Genomic DNA, 22,802 nt, shown 5'->3' on the forward strand with positions numbered 1-22,802 from the left:
TATACGCGCATGTAACAATTCGTTGTGTTACCCGTTGCCAAGTGCGTTGCTAACGCTGAGGGTAATAGAACGGATTACCAACTGCGTCTAAACCAATCAGATTTCAGTATTTAACATGAAAGTATGATAATTTTAATTCTTACCCTCCCGACCAGACACTTTTTATTTATTAATGGCATTTAACACGCCAAGACTGGAAATGGGACATGTCAGCTCATCAGTAGGAAAAACGAGAGGGTATGTTAATGTTCGCCAGTATTTCATAAAATGTTACATGCATACAAGTATTCCTGATACGTGTGCGGGTGCGAATTAATTAATTTGTTAAATGTACACGTGTGTTTGCAGTACATGTAACTTTAATGTAAAATTTCCTGGTGTTTTTTTTTTATTTGTAAGCTACAGTTGTTCACTAGTCAAAGCAGATTAGAATTTGTATGCACAACTGCTTTTATAATTACCAGGTCCAGTACAATCACTAGATTTAGCAACTTAGCTTCAATTACCTATTTGAAGTGCTGTAGGTTTATTATAAGGTGTATAGGGTAGGAATTTCTAATGCGGGGAGTGTCCATAAAGTTCTTTTAGTGTTAATGTACTAGTATATAAATAGTGCCTGTTTAGGAGGGTAAGAGTTGAAATTGACACCCTGAGAAAACTATTGTCAACCGACGCGAAGCGAAGGTTGACAATGGTTTTCGAAGGGTGTCAATTTCAACTCTTACCCTCCTAAACAGGCCCTATTTATTTTATTATACTGAATGTCTTAATTTTACAGAAAACTTTTCTACTTTTATATATAAATGACGTGAATTCGTTGGCGAACCGTACGCGCATAGTTTACGCGCATGTAACAATTCGTTGTGTTACCCGTTGCTAAATGTGTTGCTTACGCTGAGGCTAATAGAACGGATTATCAACTGCGTCTAAACCAATCAGATTTCAGTATTTAACATGAAAGTATAATAATATATAATGTTTTTAAAAAAGTCTCCTGACACAGAATAAAAACTGACTCCACATTTATCGTTGGGAAGGGGGCTATTGTTTGTCTTATTCTTTTATTCTGCACAGGAATTTCACTGAAAGAAATGAGTAAATTCACATTCTAGAAAAGATAAAGAATGAAAGCTGTCTGTCAAAGTTAATATATTGTGAAAAAGCATTTGGAAAGAGTTCTGGGGGTGGCGGGGGGGGGGGGGGTTGTAATAGTTAATGGAGTTTTCTTCCTTTGCAGTTTGCTTCTTCATAATGGAGTTATCCTCCAAAGCTGCAGTCTTCTTCATAATGGAGTTATCCTCCAAAGCGGCAGGTCTGTAGCTCCCGGTCTGAAAAAATTCGGATGGACGACCTGGGAGCTACAGTGCCACTCATTGAAAAAATTGTGTATTTATTATGCACAAAAAATTGCGCTAGTTATGGACTGATTGATATTATTTATACGCAAATTCTGTGTAAACAATTAGTACAATTAAATTCTTCATGTAATTTACTACTGAAATCGACTCTTTAATTGTCTCTGATAGTCTTTTAAACACCATACCTAGCCCTGTAAAGTGAAGTTGTGCAGTTTGTTTACATGTGAAAATGGCGACTCTCGGTCTTGATGTAAATTTAACATATTTGATTTTCCGAGGTCGGTAGCGTGCTCCGGAGAAAGTCTGGGCAGGTAAAGAGATGTTATCAGTAGTAAATTGCATAAAATATTTAATGGAACTAATTGTTTTCATAGATCTTGCGTTTAAATACGATTAGTCAGTTCCCACAGGAAACACCATTCTCTTACAGGAAATATAATTCGTCTAGGATTTTTAGAAAATCCTATAGGATTGTCAATATTTCCTGCAGGAGAATCATTTCTCCTATGGGAATTATAATTTTCCTATGGGATATTAATTTTTAAAGGTAAATATCTCACCCGTCAGGTTAAACACACTAAATACAAAAGTGGTTATATACTTTCTAGGCAATGCTCTATCATATTGTATGTATAATTTTTTCCGAAACTGCCTCTTAAGCGGTAACAAAAATGCCACTTGGCACTGGCATAAATATCAGGCACAGTGTTCTTAGTATTTACACCCACTTAATAAAAAAAACATTAATTGATTTAATCTAATTTCCAACACCTCTAGCAGCTTTATATGCGTTTTTGTGGTGGAGGAGGGGGACAACTATTAGATTCGTATGCATGAACATGTATGTTATCAATTTTATTTAAAACATCTAATCAATCTGTATATTTATACAGCTTATGATTTGGTTTAACTCGTTACATTTAAAAATAATGATTTGTTATTTGATGGAAAACTTTCCATTAAGTATTCCCTTTAAATGTTCATTGTTGTATTATAAAACGCTTTATGACGCTTATACTCAAATCCCCTTTGAAACTTCTTATTAAAATCAATATAATTTCTATGCAACGATATGCACTTAAAATGATAAACTATATTTGTGGGTAAATATTGTGCAGTACAACAGGAATGTTTGAAGTGTGAACTAGAAGGTCAGTTTATATTTTTAATTTCCAAACACTGTTCTTGCTGTAGATTACTATGCTCCGGTCGACTTGACTTATTTTGGTTATGTCATTCAGTTCTTTTTATTTTAAACAAAACTAGCTATTTATCTAGCGGTTATGTATTACTTGCACATTTTTTTGCAGTTTGTATCAAGGTGTCCGAAAGATAATTTTTTTTGCTGGTAGGACCCAAGACCTATATTTGCTAAGCATGTTTTTGTAAATTAGTTTAAAAAATCTTCGGAGGTTGCGAACCCCCACCCCTCCACAGATTCCTTTCTAGATCTGCGCAAGATGGCCACAAAAGTATTGAAAGCTAGCACTTTTAGAAGAACGTAAACAAACCATTCCTTTAAATTCCTCTAAACTCTTTAACTATACATGGAAAGGATTTATTATGTTCTTGAACTTTGGAAGTCTAGATGTAAGGATCAATGGTCTTTGGCTTGAATATTTTCTACTCTTAATTTGGCACATGTAGTTTAAAGATATTAAATACAATTTACTGTTTCATGTGAATGAAGGGGCATTTTTAAAATTCAAGTTCCGGTAGTCAACGAATGTGTTACTTAGAAACTACGCATGCGCGGATCCAGAATTTTTTAAGGGGGGGGGGGGTCCGACAGGGCAATTGTTTTTCGGGGATGGGTGATAGAGGTTAGGGTTCCGAGCCCTATTTGTCCGTAAATTTACTTTGAATTTATTAAATTGAATTTTCCAGGTGGGGGGGGGGGGGCTTGGTTTCACAGTTTGTTTGTTTCCCTTCACAATATTTGCTGTATTTACTTTTAACCTTTAAACATGATGTCCTAATCAATAAAACGCCTTTTCCTAATTCATAATTTTCATCTCAGATCGCTAGATCTTTTAGACACCACTAAATCAGTCTAAGGCTTGACCGGAAGTTCAATACAACCGGCAGTATTGAAGACTCACTATGAAGGCCAAAACGTCATGTAACGACAGGTCAACATTACTGCTACATTAGGGTAACTCACCTTTCCGATAGACACTGTACAGCACGCGCAACTGCCTAGCACATTTTAGACCAAATCAATGGCCTTTTTGGGCGGAACGATATAAATCCAAGAGTGAGAAAGTTCAGCATCCGAATTTCGCCAGACCACATAAACATATGGAATAACCTTCCATATCATTGTCATGATCAAAATAATTATAATTACGAACGATATAAGACAGACACTTGCCTGAGGCATTAAAAATTTTGAATAGTTAATGTTTCAACTAATGTTACCATACAAACCAATGATTGCAATGGCTTTAATTCTTCAAAGGCTGAAAGGGCTTTATAAACATATGTCCTTAACTAATGCTTCAAGTTTTTAGCATTCCTGTCTGGTATAGCTTCACTAAGTAATGTACATATAAACTATCAACAAAACCTTCAATTGGAATGAACAAGAATATATTTGACAAGTTTTCAGACAACATTGAGATGGTGACCATCTCAAAGGACAATAGGATGAAAAGCATTTCAGACAATTTTGCTTTGACCTTGACCTATAACTTAGATATATATATTCCAGCTATCATAGAACTTTTTTCAATCTCATGACCCCTTACATACAGGCATTTCTGTTTAATCTGAGAAAGAGTAAGCAAATGGGAAATAATCTACGGTCTAAAACTGATAATAAAGGGATCTGCTATGACATTCACATTTACTTGGTTTAATGTCCATGCACAAAGGGATAAGACCTTGACACTTGACCTAGCTACAAACATCATTCAAAATAACTGCATACTCTTTGATCCGAGACACATTGTGGGTTAAGTATGGGTCGGATTGAGCCAAAGGGAGAGAAGATATTATCCGGACAAGGATTTTTCAAATAATTCTGCAATGACCTTTACATTTAACCCTGAAACTTGGTTCAAGGTCACCGCACGCCTTTTTCTCAAAACCTCTCTTTATGTAAAGCATTAGCCAAATAGGGGTAAGCGGAGAGTATATATGCTCTGTAAAAAAAGGATTTTGCCTGGTCCGATATGACTGACACTTAACCTACAAACTTCATTCAAGGTCACTGCACATCCTTTGACCTTAGACATTATGTGAGTGAAGTAAGAGCTTGATTTGACCAAGGGAGTTAAGATATGCTCCGGACAAAGATTTTCATATAATTCTACTGTTACCTTAACTTTAGACCTAGAAACATGGTTCAAGGTCACTGCACACCCTTAACCCAAAGGCACTCTGTGGTTTAAGTATGAACTAGATCGGGCCAAGGGGAGAGAAGATATGCTTTGGACAAGAGGTCTCGGACGGACAGGCGGACGGACGGACAGACAGACTTATCACTATAGGGCGCCCACAGAGCGAGGCCAAAAAAACAGAATAAATTAATCGTTCATTATGACAAACAACTAATGGTTTGTTATACAGTTTTAACCTAACACCTTTCAATAGAACTTTCAACCTTATTCTTGTGAAAAAAACTGTATATTTTCAATTGAAAATATATTCGAAAAGAAAAAAACCCATCATAATTCATGAAAATATAGTTTTGGAATTACGTAGTAGAAATCTTCACATTGCGGAGATAGGTCAAAACAGAATCCCTTCGACCTTAATTCAATTTACTATTAAGATAATACATTAAATAACGGGAGTATTGGATTCCCTATCTTTCATGCTTTCCAACAGTGAAGGTGATTTTATCATTATTAATTGTACTACTATACTTGACACAATGAGAGTTCACATGTTCAAACACTTGTTTTTATTAATCATCAAAATCCAAGAAAATTGTAGACATTAGAAAACTTTATTTTTTATGAAATCATTAAGAAAGGAGTATGTTGCTTCTTTGAGAGCTTTTAGGGAAAACTCTACACTGCCCGTAACTGAATTCTTAATGCAATATTCCCAACAACTTGACAACAAGGTAACCGCCGACCAGTACTTTAGTAATTTGATTTGTGGTACTGTACCTTTGCCTTCTCCGCCACCTATATTTCTAAGTCATTTTGCGTACTCGGTGTTCAAAGCTAAAAGTTTGTAAAAACAAAGTTGCCGATTCAATACGAAGTTGGTTTTTATTAGATGTCATAATTCTCTCTCTCTCTCTCTCTCTCTCTCTCTCTCTCTCTCTCTCTCTGAGATTGTGTTTGATGCATGTTATACATGTATTCACAGCCAATGTGATAGATTAATTAATCAAAGATAATGAATCATAAGCTAAATTAACAGAAAAGATAAACACTTGTAAAACGTCTTGTGACACCCCCCCCCCCCCCCCCCCCAAGATACTAAGATGATTACATAGGCCTGTAAAACTAAATAGTAGAAATATCTCCTGTTTAAACTCTTTAATACCAGAGCTAATTAAGTTCATTTGTTTTGGTTCTGTTCTTATAAATCATAATTTATATGTTGATGGAAATTACAGAGTCGGTAATTCAAATATTTTACTAATTTAGGATGGAGATATCAGCAGGAAATACCGAGCCACGCTACCCCGAGGCACTGCCCAGTGCGAGTGTAATGGTGGACGGCTACCTTTGGGGTGGTGGATGTCTTACAAACAACGCAAAAGGTCATGCCAATCCTTTCCAAAATCCCTGTCAAATGTCCTTCCCAAGTGAGAGAAGACACCACGATGCTTCTTCAGAGGATTTCAATGATCGCATAACATATGCACAAAAAGAGCAAAAAGCAACATCACACCTCAAGGAATACAACACTCAATACAATGGCCTTACCATCATTCCTTGGGAAGACTTTGCCTTGAGCCCAACACAAATTAATGATTTATTTCATTTAGAGAAAACTGGCTTCATAACATATGATCCCGAGGAAGTGAATGTTTTTTTTCACGCAACTAGAATGAACAAACCCCAACTTGGTGAGATAAGCGAGAACGGAGGTGCATGGTAATTATTATGCATGAGTAATTTGTGTTGATCTGTGATCTGATTCTGATTTCATTATGACCATATCCTTTTTTGTTTACTCTCCACTTTTGCATCTCAAGTTCGTACTGAACACCAGATGGCATTTTTTTTCTCGGTGTGATGAATTTTTGAAACAAGGTGGATAGAAAAATTACAAGGAGCATATTAAGCTTATGACAGTAGACGCATATGTCTTCCAATTGTCGTGGCTCTTTCTTTACTAATACTTTTACGGACTTGGTTCGTTTTAGTTAAGACTGTTAATAAACAATTTAAAAGATTGGTACAGTATGAAAAGATAAAGTAACGGATGTTAAATGAAACTTCAAACTACATTCCTTTTTTATGATACAAAGTAAGTATATCTTCAATAAGTAATTCAATGGTTTGTCAGATAGTGGTAATTGACAAAAAAATTGTAAAACATATAAAATTTACTATTCCTCTCTCATTTCATATATTTTTAACATGCCCTTGATTTCTTCACGATGTTGGCGTTTGATTTTCAGCTGTATAAAGTACATTGGACAGAATAACACACATTTATACTCAGATTCACACTCCAACACGATTGCATATTCGAATTTACTGGTTTACAGATCTGGATTTTTGAACACGATTACCCTCCATAATATCCTATATGTAACATATATTACCCCCTTGAAAATATAAAACTACCTGATCCTAACCACTAAATATACCCGAAATGTTACAGTTATAAGAAAAATAATACGCTTTTAAGTTAAACGTGATATTTTCCATAAAGATATCTCAGAGAAATAAAGAAACCATTACTCGATTGGAATGAATTGAAATAGGTATGGACAAGTAATATCGCAAAGCAGAAAATGTCTGTCCTCTGATTGAGTTTTGTGACTGAGGCTAAATTGAGTTCAGTCGAATCATGGCGACTAGAGCTAGCGATCGAACTAGCTCTTAATGAAATCACACCAGGTAAAAAACATCTGTTTATAATTGTGATTGGTACATTTTACCACTTTCATAAATAGATGGATTTTGATAAAAATATATTGACCATCTAAAAAAATGTTCACGACTTTGATCATGTAATTTAAGGATTTTCAAATGCGAGGCGAAGATTGCATTAAGGAATACGGAATAATTTTTTAAGTATTATGAGATGAACATTATGGTCGGGGCGTATTCGGATCCAATGAGGCCCGAATGGCAATTATGATAGATTTGATCACGCCTCGACTGCAATGACCACCTCATAATATTCAAGGAATAAGAATGATTTCTTATTACCTATACTGTCAGCAGTGGTACGATTAAATATTAAATTATTGCCATTATAACCCGATTGCGCTCCAACATTTGCATCTTTGATGAAATATACTAAACTATACGTTACAAATTTGATTCGTAGTGTTATAACGGACGAAGACACTGGCAAATGTAAATATAAAAAAAAAACCAAAACACGAAAAACAAAAGCAAATGGTTAAATTTGGTCGCCCTTATTCTTATCTTGCGTTAGGATGGTTTTGTTGTTTTTCTGTTCAATAGTAGCCTAAATGAAACATGATATACATGTAATATGTCAAGTAATATTTATAGGGGATGAAAAATCTAGATCTTTATAAAAAGGGAGGGGGGGGGGGGGCTAGAGGGTTACTGACGTATAAAATTTACCCCGTTCAGAAAGTTAAATCCAAATTCGTGGAAAATATGTAAGGAGACTTGCATGTGAAAAGAAAAACAAACTCAATTTAAATGCGTTTGTTGTAGGATATTGACCGTAGAAAATGCACATCAGCTGGAAACCATTAGATTGTGTCTAACGGAAAGAATATCGGTATTTGGTTTGACGATGATTAGAAATGGAACAAGATTAAAGAATAAGCAAAGAGGTAAATTAAATTTTGATGGACATTGCATTTTTTGCAATTTTTTAGTTTTTGAACAGTAGCCCAGAATTATTTGAATAATTAATTTTGTTTTGTTTTAATAGCGCCTTGTTTGTTAATGGTTGATCCAACTGATGGAACTATAGGCGAGCAAATCAATGCACAAATCATGAGATGTTCCAAAATTATGGAAGCACAAGGCAAATTTTGCTTGGAGGTTGGTACAATTCTGAACACAGAGCATTGCAGAGCAAAGATAAAAACATTGCTAGCGCCCTCGTACAGTAGCAACTACGTTTTTTGGTTGAATTAATCATGCTTAGAATTATGAGTAGGAATTCTGGGAAAGATGCACTCGTACTTTCTCATCTTGCACTGTATGTTTAATGCAGGCAGATTAATTAATGTCTAACAAATTTTGCGTACATTTGAATGGAATGGAATTAGACAGTCTGTGTTAGAGAAATATAAATACATGTAAGTTATGAAACTGGCAAGTTTCAAAGTCGTACTGCGCATTGTCAGTCACGCTTATATTTCCCGTATCACATGTGGAATCACATGTTAATCTTAATTCCGTTATATAATATTGGGTGTAAAAGTCTCAAATCTAGGAAGCTAAGTTGAGAATGCAACCCAACGAGTTGGTGGGTGCAAAATCGTACAACCCAACTCCTCATTGTTCTTTCTTCCCTTACTGTATACACATCCTCCTCCCATCAAACAGCGAAAAGGAATGACGTCACTTCGGTAACACGTGATTACAATTGTGATTAATAGAATCATTCATTATTACGAGTGCGGGATAGTGAAATTCCACAGAGGGGACAAGATTCACGGTCTAGGACGAGGCTTTGCCGAGTCCTTGACCGTGAATCTTGGCCCCGAGGTGGAATTTCACTATCCCACACGAGTATATAATGAATGATTATTTTTCTCGCATTATATTACCTTAAAAAATGATGTTTGACAACTTTCTGTTATGACGTTCAAAAGATAACTTTCAGTTCATCCCTCCGCGTGCTTCAAATAGTGCAAGTCAAAATGAGAGCATACGACAGTTTTTTTAATTAAAAATATGATAAATTGTAATTAATTAAGCAAAACAATTACTTAATGGATAATCTCAATCCACCATTTTGCATTTCCCTACAGCAGACAACGTTTGTTTACGTTTTAAAACGGCGTAGTAACACACAGTGTAAGACAGAAAAATCTCACACTGCTGTCTCACACAGGACAAACCGATCTCACATCGGCGATAATGCGAGAAATTCCCGTATCACATGTTGAATCACATTTCAATCTCAGTTACTTTATAAAGTATTGGGTGTAAAAGCCTATATCTAGAAATCCAACTCTAAAATTTAATCTCAATATCTAGCACAACACTCACTACTATCAGATAACTTCTTTATATATAGCATTGAACAAATACATAATTATATTAACCTAGTATAGAACACACAATCAATCCCTTTATATGTTACAAAAAGTTTACTCATTAGAACATGTATCAATAGAAAACATACAAAGTATAAATTATTTTCATAGATCTAGACCATATGTGAATAAACATGAAGTATATTTTTATCTCCATCTCATCACTTCCTTTCTGAAAGGCTGAATCAAGATTATTATACTACATACACTCCCGATACTTCTTTATCATTCCTGCATACATGTATTTCACGCTTGTCGCCAATCTTCCAGCTACAAATTCTGATTCTACCAAAGCTAGAAGTCTACTATAATACTTGGCACTGCCTTCTCCAAACCAACCGACATGTCTCATTATTTGAACCACCTCACTCGCTGATCCTCACTTAGCCAACACAACAGCACAACCTGTCCGAAAACTGTGTGGAGTCTCTCCTTCATCAATACCAACTTTCCGCAAATACACACGTAACCTATTATAAACAACTTAAAAGGGTACAGGCTGATCCTAAACCCGTGCATCCTCCGTAACAATTCTAAAAAGATAGCCATAAGACAGATCAACTCCCAAGTCTTTACATCCTGAAACATTGGGATTAGCCTTTTTTGGTACCAAATGGGCTGTTGCTCCATTTGTACAATTTAAAAATATTCTTTCACTGGATTTGATGCAACCGGATTCCCTTATCCAAGATCTCCCACATCCCATCTCATCAAAAATATTCTATAATGTATTTATCATCAATGATTCAGTACCATAGGCGAGATGTACTGGACAACCACAGTCGAATAACCCCTTGTTTAAAAAAAAATCGACTATCTATCTTATCTCGGACCCGCGTCATCATCCTGCAACAGCTGCCCTTTGGACTGCCCCTTTTCCATTTGCCGCTAGTACACAAAAGTGCAACAAGCAGCGTCAAAATCTTGAAGATACTTATAGCAACAATATAAGTAGATCAGGCGCCCAAGACTGAAACATTATCAATGCTAATCTATTCAAAATACACACTTTACACATTGACAATTTACCTGCTAACTCCAACAACTCACCCATGGCCTTCCCCGTAATATCGATCACTGCTTTGGCTATATCCATTAACTGCATCGTTTCCGTGCGCTTTCAAACTCCGTCACATTCTCTAAACGCCCGTCCTTTACTTTCCTAATCACAGACAACAAAATAAGTGCCTTCACACTTTGCCTTTTTTATAAACAACCGGCAGAACCATCTAAAATATAAACAACCATTACGTATGCATTGATGACCAACCTTACCATCCGGATATATACGGACAATAACCAGTCACCGCGTACATAGAAGCATTAACAACATCTCCAAGCAACTAATATCATTAATATTTGCATCGGTTATATAGTCTATGGAGTTATTTTTATCTCTTTATCTCTAAATATCCAAATCTTATTGTTTCTATCCTACATTATCAAATACAATTTCTTGAACTTTCATGAACATGAACTTTTGTGAACCGAAGTATGTCCAATGCACAATGTTTTATCAATATTGTCGACATCGCACTGTTGACAAACTTCAAATCGACATTGTGTCGAAATCGTGCACATTCTTTCTTGTTGACATCGTCGACATCGCAATGTTGTTAGACATTGAGTAAACATCGAGTCTATATCGTACTTTTTTAATCCTGTTTCATGGACGACATTGTTGATGTAGCAATATTGACAAACATCGAATCGACATTGTATCCACATAATACACCTTTTTGTTTACATCATCGACATAATCGACACCTTAATGTTCATCGACATTGAGTCGACATCTTGTCTACACCGTACCTGTTTACCTCGTCAGAATGTCAATATCACAATGCTGACCAACATCGAGTCGACATTGTGTGTACATGGTGTGCATTCTTGTTTACACCGTCAATGTTGAGCGACATCGAGTCGACATCGTGTCTACATCGTTCCTTTTTTTATTGTCTACGATGTAAACGTTAACACAATATCTGTGATGTAAACAATATAATCTCAATATCAGTTCAACATCGGATACATTTGTGATGTCGACGATGTAAACATGATATCGGTTTCACATCGTCGACGTTTCGATATCGACGATGTTAATGTAAAACAAATATCGGCAATGTCGACGATGTCGTATGAAGTTATGTCCCTATTGTATCAATGTTATACCTAGCGAGGAAAAAACCCCAACGCATTTTCTCCCGATTTTCTTGAAGTCGTCTTAAGTTATCTATTTTTACAATAAGAGCATTTGTTAGAAATGTACGAAAGTTTCAATTTTACATGAAATACTAAAAAAAGTTATAACTTTGCAAAAACAATTACATGGAATTTAAAGCTGTGCAAAGTCATGCGCACTCGAACTATATACTGAACGGTCTCTGTTGAACCAAAATAAAGGCTGTCGCCATATTTGTGACAAGTATCTGGTTGTCTAAAGGTTAAACAAATCTAACATATGACAGTTTTGTGAAACAGCAATGAGATCACATGACAAATTTTGGTCTTAAGACAGATCTTAGTCATAGGATAGTTTTCTGAAACGGGCCTCAGGAAAACAAAGACAAGAAATAATCAAGATCAAGGATATTAATAAAACAATTCTTTATAAACTGTCTGTGATTTTAGCGGCAACTGCGCTTGCTTTATAACCCTTTTAAAAAGGTAAGCGTGTGTTACCTTACAGCTATTCACGCGATAAAAATACGAACTGTTTCTGTTTTGATGTAAAATAAACTTAAAGCTGACATGAATTCATAAATACGCATTATTTCCCTTTTATCTCCGACTACCGCCATATTAGTTGTCGATTTCTATTGTTCTGCTCATCGCTACACACCCCCTATATAAGGCCGAGAATTCACCGCATTCAGGAATTTCATACACGCGGACACGTTACCTTGGACAAAAAGACGCATAGAAAAGCGTTTTGAAGAAAAATAATACGACAACCACTGCACTGGCAAGATATGTCCAATACGACGAAACAAGACAGGCTGAAATCTTTTAAAATTCCTCGATAATTGTAGACCGTTTTCCTGTTTTTGTTATAACATGGCACATGCGCAAACCACACACTGTGGTAGATCGAGCAATGTCAACTATCGCATGGATTTTATAAACGGGGAGTTTTTTGTAGGAACGGATGGAAACGTAGATTTACTTTCATTAAGCTACGGATTTACTTTCATTTAGCTACTGTGTTGGATGTACATGTAGTGTCACCGGGGTTTTCAAGAAGATGAAGACGTTATGCACTCCGTATGAACGACACACGTGTTCGATAATCATGCGAAGTAAGGCAGCACCGTCTGTGCAAAATAATACGGATACCTTGGACATCCTTTCAAATAATAAATATATTTTGTATTTCATTGATTGTTGTTTTCTTTATTCTTTATTACTACATTTTACTACAATGTGTAGTTCATGCATTTAGAAGTCCGTGCAACGTGCATGCCTCGATCGAAAAGCAACCGATCGTAACTTTCTCACCCGGTATATATACCCCAGTGGCAGTAGCGATCGAAAATAATATGGCGACCAAATGCTTTTATGAATTCATGTCAGCTTTAAGTAAATGAAGAAAAATGTCGGGTCATATAAAATAGAACAAAGTATTTCGAAACAAATTGCTCTATCAACAAAGACATTAGTATATTTTGCAATTAATTAGTGATTTTTATTACTTCATACATAGATATCGTTTAATGGCTCGGTTGAACGATGGTGTAGAAAAATCACTGAAGAAAAGTGCAAATCTATTGGAGCAAGACTCTTAATTACGAACGGAGATGAGCCAGAAACATTTGGAACTCTGGAAAATATCCTGTGCTGTGTCGCTTGCTTTCCTATTTGGGCTATACAAACGGCCATTATTAAGGTATGAATTTGATTTAATACGGTTTTACTTAATGTGATAGACACGCTTTAGTCTTCAACCAGTTATGTAAACTTTGAGTCAAAAAATACACGCTTTGACTAGATACTGGTCTACATACACATGCCTCTTTTGGCTATCATTGAAGAGTTGTAGAGTACTTCATTTCAAAGAGGTAAATGTAGGTGCTTGATTTTATTTGTATGTCTAAGGTGTAACTACATGTAGTTTAGTAAGTAAACGGATAAAGCGATATCAAGTTAAACCTAAATTCTGTAAAGTATCTTGCAAAATTTTTAACGATTCCTTGTAAAAAAAAATTCCACTCTGAAGCTTTGAACGAAACAAGATATAACGAATTTCGCAAAATTTTTACCAAAACCGTTCATATTCTAGGATTTACAATATATAATTGACCACAATTATTGAAAAGTATTTATTTTGACATAAAGATACACATTTATCTATCACATATGTATATATTGTTTTAGTTAGTACGCATTATTTGTAGTTACGAAGAAAATTGCAAATTCGTTATAAATATTATAACGAATTTGCAATATTATAACGAGTATGTTAACGGGTGAAACAAGTAACAGATATACCAGTAGATCATCAGGGCTGGGTTTCACAAAACTATCGTATAATCTTTTAACATTGTCATTAGATCTGACTTATCTACATATGTATCACTTCCGTACCACAAAACAATTCATAAAGAGGCTTGATGGTTAACAAATTACCCATCAGATTTTCCTTCAATTTTCAGATACGATTTGTTTAACTGGTAGCTTTTTTAGTAAAGAAAAAACGCCATATATTAATTTTAGCTTTTTTGAATAGTTTGCTATATCATTACACAGAGTTCTTATTCTTCGGGAGATTAACACAGAAATTATGAAACGTTTTGGTCATTAGTCATATGATAAGAATGTTTGTTTAACGGGCCCCTGGTCCTGAGGTCTTAGTTCAGTCAGAATTTCATCTACACGTTAATTATTGTTGTAGATGCACCGCAAAATTGCATATGAAGATATTTTGATGGAATTCAGCGCAGAGGAAGTGCTACTACATGGGTCTGTCGGGGGTGTGCAGAACCAGAGACGTCATCTGTTTAGAGGTTGGTTTTGGTTAAATCATCTTCTTGTAACATCGCGAGGTCTAATAACATAGCAACATGTTATAAAATCTAATTATCAAACTTTACATTATTTCACTTTGCATCGACATCAATGCAAAAAAGTTAAGTTAAGTTTATTTATTCCTTAAGCCAAATGGCTCATCAGATACAAAGAATACATACACATTATAAGAAATAATATGTAGCAATACAAGTACTAAATACATCAAAGTTTTTTCTATTTATCTATTACAAACAAATTTCTAAGTGTTTCTGCTCTCTGTAGATATTTTCCTAGCTTACTTAATCCAGTAGTATTTTCAGTTGACAATAATTGTAACAGTTTGAACATACTTGGTTTACACCAATAGTATTTTAGATATACAGTTTTCTATATTCATGATACAGCGAGCTTTTAAAGATAAAGTAATACTCATCTTCAACATCCAAATGACAAAAAATACATAATCTTTGCATTTTAGTTAATAGCTGAGTAAATCTTCCTTCTCTATTATTAATGAATGTGCACTAAGTTAATATCTTGTAAATAAATGAATATACTTTGCTGCAATTGGTTTTGATAAATAAGACTGTAGACACAACTTGTTGTTAGATATCTATACTAAACACATTTTGATGATGTAAAAAAAGTAGCTAGTTGTATTTCACTCATGGATATTTTTCACCCCTTTCAAACATATCTTGATAATACTTTTCATTATACAGTTCTCAGATTCTAATAATTTACATCAAAATTTAACAATACGAATTTTTCTTAGAGCGCATAGTGTCAAGCGTCCTTATTCATCATACACCATCAATGGTGAAGTATTTTTCTTATATCTAACATGATTTTAAGATATTCCAAATGTATTTTTTGAATAGCATCACCCTTATGAAATTCCTATACTTCACCTGCATAGATCAATACACTACCTACACATCAAATAGTGATAGACGAGAAACATAATTAAAGTATACATTTTTCATTGTTTTCATAAGCTTAAACATACATTTTCTTCCTTGGAATACCAGCTGCAAATGGGATTTAAAAAGGCTACCTGTATATGACAGTGTTAGCCCTAAATAAGTAAAATGATTAACAATTTCAACCACCTCCTTATTATAAAACCACCTTTCAGCTTGTTTCAAACGACCAGATTTTCTAAAAACTACTATTTTTGTTTTACACACATTAACTGATAGTTTCCAGTCATTACAATATCCATAAAGTGTATCAAGCATGTTTTGTAGGCCTTCTCGCGATTCAGATAATAAAACCATGTCGTCAGCATGAGGTTCAATTTTGATTTTAACGTGCTTTCTGATTAAATGAATAAATTAGTTTTTATCATATAAAGCATGTTGACTAAGTCGCAACAGGACTTACATCAAAACGTATCAATCAGCATGCCTTTACGTTTGAGTTTTGCACACTTTTCTAATCAGTTCAAAGATCACAAAATCATTTTTCTGCACTCAATAGCAGAGAATTTGATCTTAAGGAATGAATTCAATAGCCCTTAAAATGTGTGATTTTATTTGTGCTTTTTAAAATCACACAATGTAGATATCCTCTATAAACTACTCAGCATCTCTTAAAAGATAATGATTTAATGCTTAAGTAACTAGTTATGCAACTTACATAGTACCCATCATAAACTTGCAAGTTTATTTAGTAAGTTTATTAGTTTTAACTTTTGTTTTATTTGTTTCAGAAATGCCATATTCAACCGTTTTTTACACCAAAAGTAACCAAAATCATACAGAAGATCTTGGTTATAAATATGTTTGTTTAAAAAAGTATGATAAGAACACTTCTTTTAGTTTCACCGAGAAGACGCATGAAAAAGAACAGTATGAAACAACGAGCATTTATCGTTGTTTCGAGGATAAACGCACATCACTTTCACACACAACGGTTTCAAATTCAAAATCTGATGAGATGATCTTGATTGACAATAATAGGGCAAATGAATATTCAACAACACCTTCGAATATCGCAGGTCAAAATCACAAAAATGACACTAAGGATGATTTGGCTGTTCAACGATACGAGCCTCTAACGCAGCAACCGACACTTATAAAAGAAAAAGCGAAAATTAACGAACACCCATGCAATGAAGACGTCACTGAGATTGAATCGATAGCAAAACTGAACACGGTACAACAGAAAATGTCTGCTGATGAAATATCTCAATCTGAATTTGATATGTCACCTGCTTCAAGTTTCTACCAAGATCAAAATACAAAAACAAACGAACAAATTGAAATTCCTATCAGAAAAAAACTCTGTAATGACGATCTCGAAATGAAGACTGATGATGAAAATCCCATCTATTTTGAAAATTCCAAAATGAAATGTTCTTCAATGTCAGGAGATGGAACAGATGTTTCATCTACAGCTGAGCAAAGAAACAACGAAGCTGATATGACGATTTCAGATCTGGAATCAGATAGTTTATCCGATTATGAAACCGAAACATCAATATCGACCACAAGTGCTAGCTCAAAACAACCTTTTAGACACAACATGCGTCTGAGAAAAGTGACGAGATATGACTCAAAAAGAAAATATTTAAGTCCTCACAGACCAAAACTAAATATCAAATAATTTCATTTAAAAAGTAATTCAGGATTTGTTTTAAAAAATAAATGAAGGGTATACATTGTAGGTTTACAGTTGTATTACTTTGTTAGACGCGAACATTTCTACGCTTATTACATTTTTAAAAGTAAATTTAAACTTGGACTAGTAATTGCATTTCTCTGCAGGACAATCAATGGTTTCATCACCTTGCGCATATATTGCATTATATGTTCACAAAACAAAATTAAAACAGTCGAATCGACCTCTGGCGATGATCATCTGAATCTCAGTTCGAGCTGGTATTTTTATAGTTGTTAAGAATTACATCCTGAATAAAACTAAAGTACATGTATTATATTATGTACATTGTCGATACCTTTGTTATTTATAAAAATTGGTTTAAATTCCACATATTTAATAAAGGTTATAATTGGTACTGTTTATTGCTTGATTTGTCTTTAATGTCTTTTGAAATACATGCGCGGATTAGTTAGGATTTTAATTACTGTATACAGGGTTATTTTTTTTCTTTTTTCTTTTTTTCGCCCCGCTACAGTTGCAAAGGGTTTTAACTAGTCTTGAAAACGCTCAGACACTGTTTATGATAAATACACTTTCTAATTAGCAATCATGTAGAAATTGTTTTAAATCCACCTAGTCTTAAATTCACCTGCTCAGACTGGGTGAATATTTCCCTGTATACAGTAAGTAACAGTAAGCATACTGATACAAACAATACAAGTACAAGTAATTTCTCCACATTTCTATTGGTAAAACGTTGCAAAAATTTACCCTTTATTTGAATAAGCTAAAAAAGTTTATAATTTACCATACATATTTTCAAAAAATGATTTTTTAAAATTTTTGCAAAGGGCAGACAACTCTTTTAAAAAGTTTTCAGTGCAAAAAGTTCAATTACTTGACTACATACATACCCCCGAATTTGGTTTTTGTAAGCCTCATAATAACTTTAAAAGATGTATTTGATGTAGTATAGATCAATCAAAATTGTTAAATTCGTCTTAGTTATGGATGGACTACCTTTAGGTAGAATTTATCAGGGGTCCCCCGGCCTTAGGGTTGAATTTTGCAAAATCCAACAAAAATTTCGGAAACTGATTTCTGTCATAATGGTCTATATTTCAATCACTATGAATAACTTCTGGATAACTCAGTAGGTAAAACCGCTGGCTATGTTACACAGGATGTGTTTGTGCCGTGGTTCGATTTCATCTGTGGGCATACTTTTTTTCTTTTAGAATTGTTGGTTTGTGTAAACACCTTTTTATTTTTATTTTATATACAGAATTGTTTATTTTGTATTTTACTTTGGTTTTCTTTCTTTAATGTATGTTTGCTCCTCCAATTGAAGATACATGTATTTATGATAAAATATGTAATGTACTGAAATCCCTCAAACATAACTATACCTTAGTGTAAGCACGCTTTGTTTGAGAAGAAGACTCATTCAATCTGGGTTACTCGAAACAGGTGACACATAAAATCATGTCCAGCAAAGATTTTGCGTTTGCCTTTCCGGAAAGAACATCTACTGGAAATGGTACAATTGTGGGAGAAGTGCTGCAAAGTTGATGCAAATCGTTATTTGCAAAGAACGTGTGCATTGGTGACATTTTATGCCAAAAATGCAGTAGGGAGGTTTATGGATTAGAAAAATTATGTGGGGATTAGTCAGTTAGACAATTGACAACAAGCATTGCTATTTTTTTTAAATATTCTATAATCTGATCCTGTTCAAGCTGTACGGCTACATTTCAGTGTAACATTTCTTTTCTTTTTTTTTTTTTTTTTAATAATTTCCATTACTTACAGCAATGACATTGTTCGAAGTTAAATATATCATCTCCAAAAAAAATTTGTAAAAGGACGGATGTGCACTAACAGGATTAGCAACTTCTTTATCGCCATGTTTACATTGACTTTAGAAAATATCAAGCACGTTTTGAAAAATGATTGCAAATGATGGTTATCCTCCCACATTAGGGATCACATCGCGTAAAGCATTTCTACCAACGAAAGACTTACTTGCCAATTATTGTGAAAGAACAATTTCAAACACAAACAAATCTTGTATAAACATTGCTACTGATTAAGGCAAATGAATGTGTTCTTCTAGCTGATACGGATCTGTTTCATAAATTTTAAATTATCATGTTCAAAACTGAATGAGATATACAAATAATCAAAACCCGATTAAACCATCATTGTGGATATATGTTAGAATTACATCATCGTAATTATTATGATCCTATACGGGAATAAACAAAAATAAAACATTCGTTATTTTTTAAAGGATATTGTGTTAGTGTTTCAATAGACTAAGAAAAAAATGATGCATAAATCGATCTTTAAAATTGAGTCACGAGAGACTTTCGATAGTTGCTAATATGTCCCTGGTTGTAAATAAACGCATTTAAAGTATATGTATCGTAATATAGAAAGTAAACTGAAAATAAAATTTAGAGATAATAAAGTGAAAAAAACCTTCCATTACTCATACCGCTCGGACAACGTCTGTGAAACTTTTTTTCAATCACTATACATTATGAGAACCCAAGAATTTACTGTGTATGGCCTTAAATCAAAAAGTGGAACGGAAATCGATGTGCTTTTTCAAGTAACAAGGTTTCATCGGAATATTTCAAAAAAGCACAACAAGAGAAGAAAAAGGAATACTAGCTTTTTATAATTATATTCATACATGTTCAAATATCGATATTACAGATATTATTGAAAATTACTCCCTTAAATAAGATTGATCAAATGAACTCTCAACAGTATCAATAAAGTTATCATTCATTGCTTCAAACAGATCTTGATCATCAGTTTCGTCATTCATATAGTCCAATTCATCCATTGATGAACCAAACCTTTTGTATGCTATTTCTGATAATGTAGGTCGGAGTGAAAATGGAGAAATTCTTCCATCCAGACTAAACATCGATTGCACACGATCAAAGGATGCTAAAGATGAAACGCTTTCACTTCTTGCAGGTTGGATCGAGTGCTTTTTAAATTTATGGTACAGTTTAACACCAATTACAATAGAAAGACTGAGGACAATAGTTCCAAACACCGCTCCAATTGCAGCTACGGCACTGACCACAGAGTCCACAGATTGACCTAATAGTGAAAAAAACAATGACAGAGTTAAATATCTTATTCTTCTTAAACTTTAAATAAAACTAAATTTGTTAAATAACAAGCGATATAAATACAATATTTCTAAAGTATTATCTATCATAATTGTTTTCCACATATTTGTTTTTGGTTTCTTTCCTTATGTGTATTTTGACATTATATTTTTTTGTTTGCAATCTTTAAGAGGCATTATTGATCTGGTAAAAAGCTATTTCTTTTATCCCCCAAACGAATACGATCCAAGTCCCAAAATACACGATTCATGGCATACGTACCAGCATAAATATATTTTCTTTCTTTTGGATATAAAACAAAAACGTTTTATTTCCAAGAAGATTTATGCTATATGGGTCAATTAAATATCTGATAAAATCATCATGCTTGTGTAAAAAGACCTTCTATCACACCAGCACTGCGTTATCAAAATGAAAACCCTGGGGCCAAGAACATTGAAAAACAAGGTCTTTCCAACAGAGTCTCCAACATCGCCGCTTGCTGTGTGACGTCAAAATAATTTTTTTTCTCTTTGTTTTTAATACAGAAGAGTCCCCATCATGTCAGCCTCCAGAAAATACGATTTCTCTAACTTCAAACGTGCATTAATTATGTAGTTTATTTTCAAAACAGCATGACTATATGTGAAACTTTTTACTACTTTATTGGTATAAATAAAAGATTTTTTGACTTTCCTTCCCCTTGAAAGGTATGCACAAGATGCTCTTTCCTACAAAGTAGAACGCAGTAAAATAACAGTAAATTTATCGAAAGTCCCCCTCCCCCGATTTGATAAAAATCATGATCGCACATGCACAGTCAAACGTCTATACTGAAGGCATCAGAAAATAACATACATTGTAGAAGCAATACCTATATAATAGATTATGCATTATCTACGGGAACTCGTTCTCATGAGTAATACCATATAAATATATCCAAATTAACCACATGGCAAAAAGATCTCATACTCGCTTGCACTGTACAAAAATAAATTTGATTTTTTATATAATTATATTACATCCATTAGCTTTGTCAACATGTTTATTAGCATGGGGTCTTTGTTTTTGCTGATAGAATATCTGTTTGCTAATAGTGATATATCCATGATAAGTTTTGTGATAGGATCTAAATTTCTTATTTCATTAATATTGGTGTTATTTTTTATACGTAAATATCCCTCCTCCCCAAACAAAAGTGTTGTCTTGCGATCATTTAATAATTAAAAAGTTTCGTCTACTCTTATGGAGACAATGAAAACCAGTTTATGAACGCAAAGATTCTTAGCAGAGGTCATTCCTCAATATCAATTACCTTTTCCTTGTCCTCGACCTGAAAAAAACAAAAGAGACATTTTGGAGAAGCAAATAATACAATTTCTTCTGTAATTTTTTAAATGAAATGATCATCAATTACGCAACACAGGAAATTTTACAATTTTTTTCACAAATTTCTCAAATTTAATACTCACATGTATGCAAGTGCGTAAAATTGCAAATTATATCTATGATTAACCCCCTCTTCCCAAAAAACCCCGTTTAGAATATTGCATATAAATGATATAATGTTAATACGCATGTTATGGCGAGGGTAGTAAAATAAGGATTGTTGATCAACTTGCAGAAAAACCATTGGACTACAATGCTCACTCGATCAACCAAAGAAGAATCCCAAAGAAGAATGACATATGCTTTTATTAGATATTGGAACCATATTAAGGGTGCCTGTTCACCCACTCTCAATTTTAGGTTTGTATATCTCTTCCAGTACATTTTCTAGTTATTTCTATCCATCAAAGCAAAAAATGCATCGTATCACTACTCACAAGTCCAGCCTTTTCTTATTTCAAAGTTTAACACAGATAAGCATGTTTAAGACTAATGTAATTTTGTAAAATATTCTTTCCAAGAACAACATTGCTACACACTAAGATATTATTACATGCATGAAAGCATTTTGTTAATATGTTGATTCCAAATTGTCCAAACTCTGTATTAATATTTGCTACAAAGGGTGTTAAAAGTTCTCCAAAGACATGAACATTTATAATGATTTTGAAATCGCTTCTTTAGAAGAACAAATACACATGAAATGTCCTGATATAAAGTCCAGGTAATAATTCTTTAAACCATGATCCCAGATGCATTTATGATTGCTTAACGAGAAATTCTATAATAAGTATACAAAAATATAGAAAATGTCTGTTAAAATCTGTCATTTTCAAGTTTCACAATTAAATTCAAAGAAAAAAAATTAATATTGAAAAAATATTTTGTAAACCCCACACATTATAATAA

At 33.9% G+C, this 22,802-nt stretch overlaps 2 protein-coding genes across 4 annotated transcripts in view; one reads left to right on the plus strand and one right to left on the minus strand.

Annotated features, from left to right (window-relative positions):
* Positions 1 to 2,376: 2,376 nt before the first annotated feature.
* Positions 2,377 to 17,779, plus strand: LOC105326814 (uncharacterized). The gene is made up of 7 exons (XM_020066624.3): positions 2,377 to 2,509; positions 5,969 to 6,421; positions 8,195 to 8,316; positions 8,418 to 8,530; positions 13,460 to 13,642; positions 14,648 to 14,759; positions 16,478 to 17,779. Exons 2-7 carry the CDS (start codon positions 5,970 to 5,972, stop codon positions 17,371 to 17,373), a joined length of 1,878 nt encoding a protein of 625 aa, XP_019922183.3. The 5' UTR covers positions 2,377 to 2,509; position 5,969; the 3' UTR covers positions 17,374 to 17,779.
* A 2,267-nt stretch (positions 17,780 to 20,046) lies between these two features.
* Positions 20,047 to 22,802, minus strand: part of LOC105326816 (uncharacterized) — a 29,453-nt gene continuing 26,697 nt past the window's right edge. For all 3 annotated transcript variants that reach the window (XM_066076330.1, XM_066076331.1, XM_066076329.1), the window contains 2 exons: positions 21,820 to 21,837; positions 20,047 to 20,493 (listed from right to left, as the gene is read on the minus strand). In XM_066076330.1, the coding sequence (XP_065932402.1) occupies positions 20,108 to 20,493; positions 21,820 to 21,837 (404 nt within the window). In that variant the 3' untranslated portion in view covers positions 20,047 to 20,107. The remainder of the gene's footprint in view (positions 20,494 to 21,819; positions 21,838 to 22,802) is intronic.

This window comes from Magallana gigas, chromosome 2, assembly GCF_963853765.1.
Source record: "Magallana gigas chromosome 2, xbMagGiga1.1, whole genome shotgun sequence".
In the NCBI taxonomy this organism is placed as follows: domain Eukaryota; kingdom Metazoa; phylum Mollusca; class Bivalvia; order Ostreida; family Ostreidae; genus Magallana; species Magallana gigas.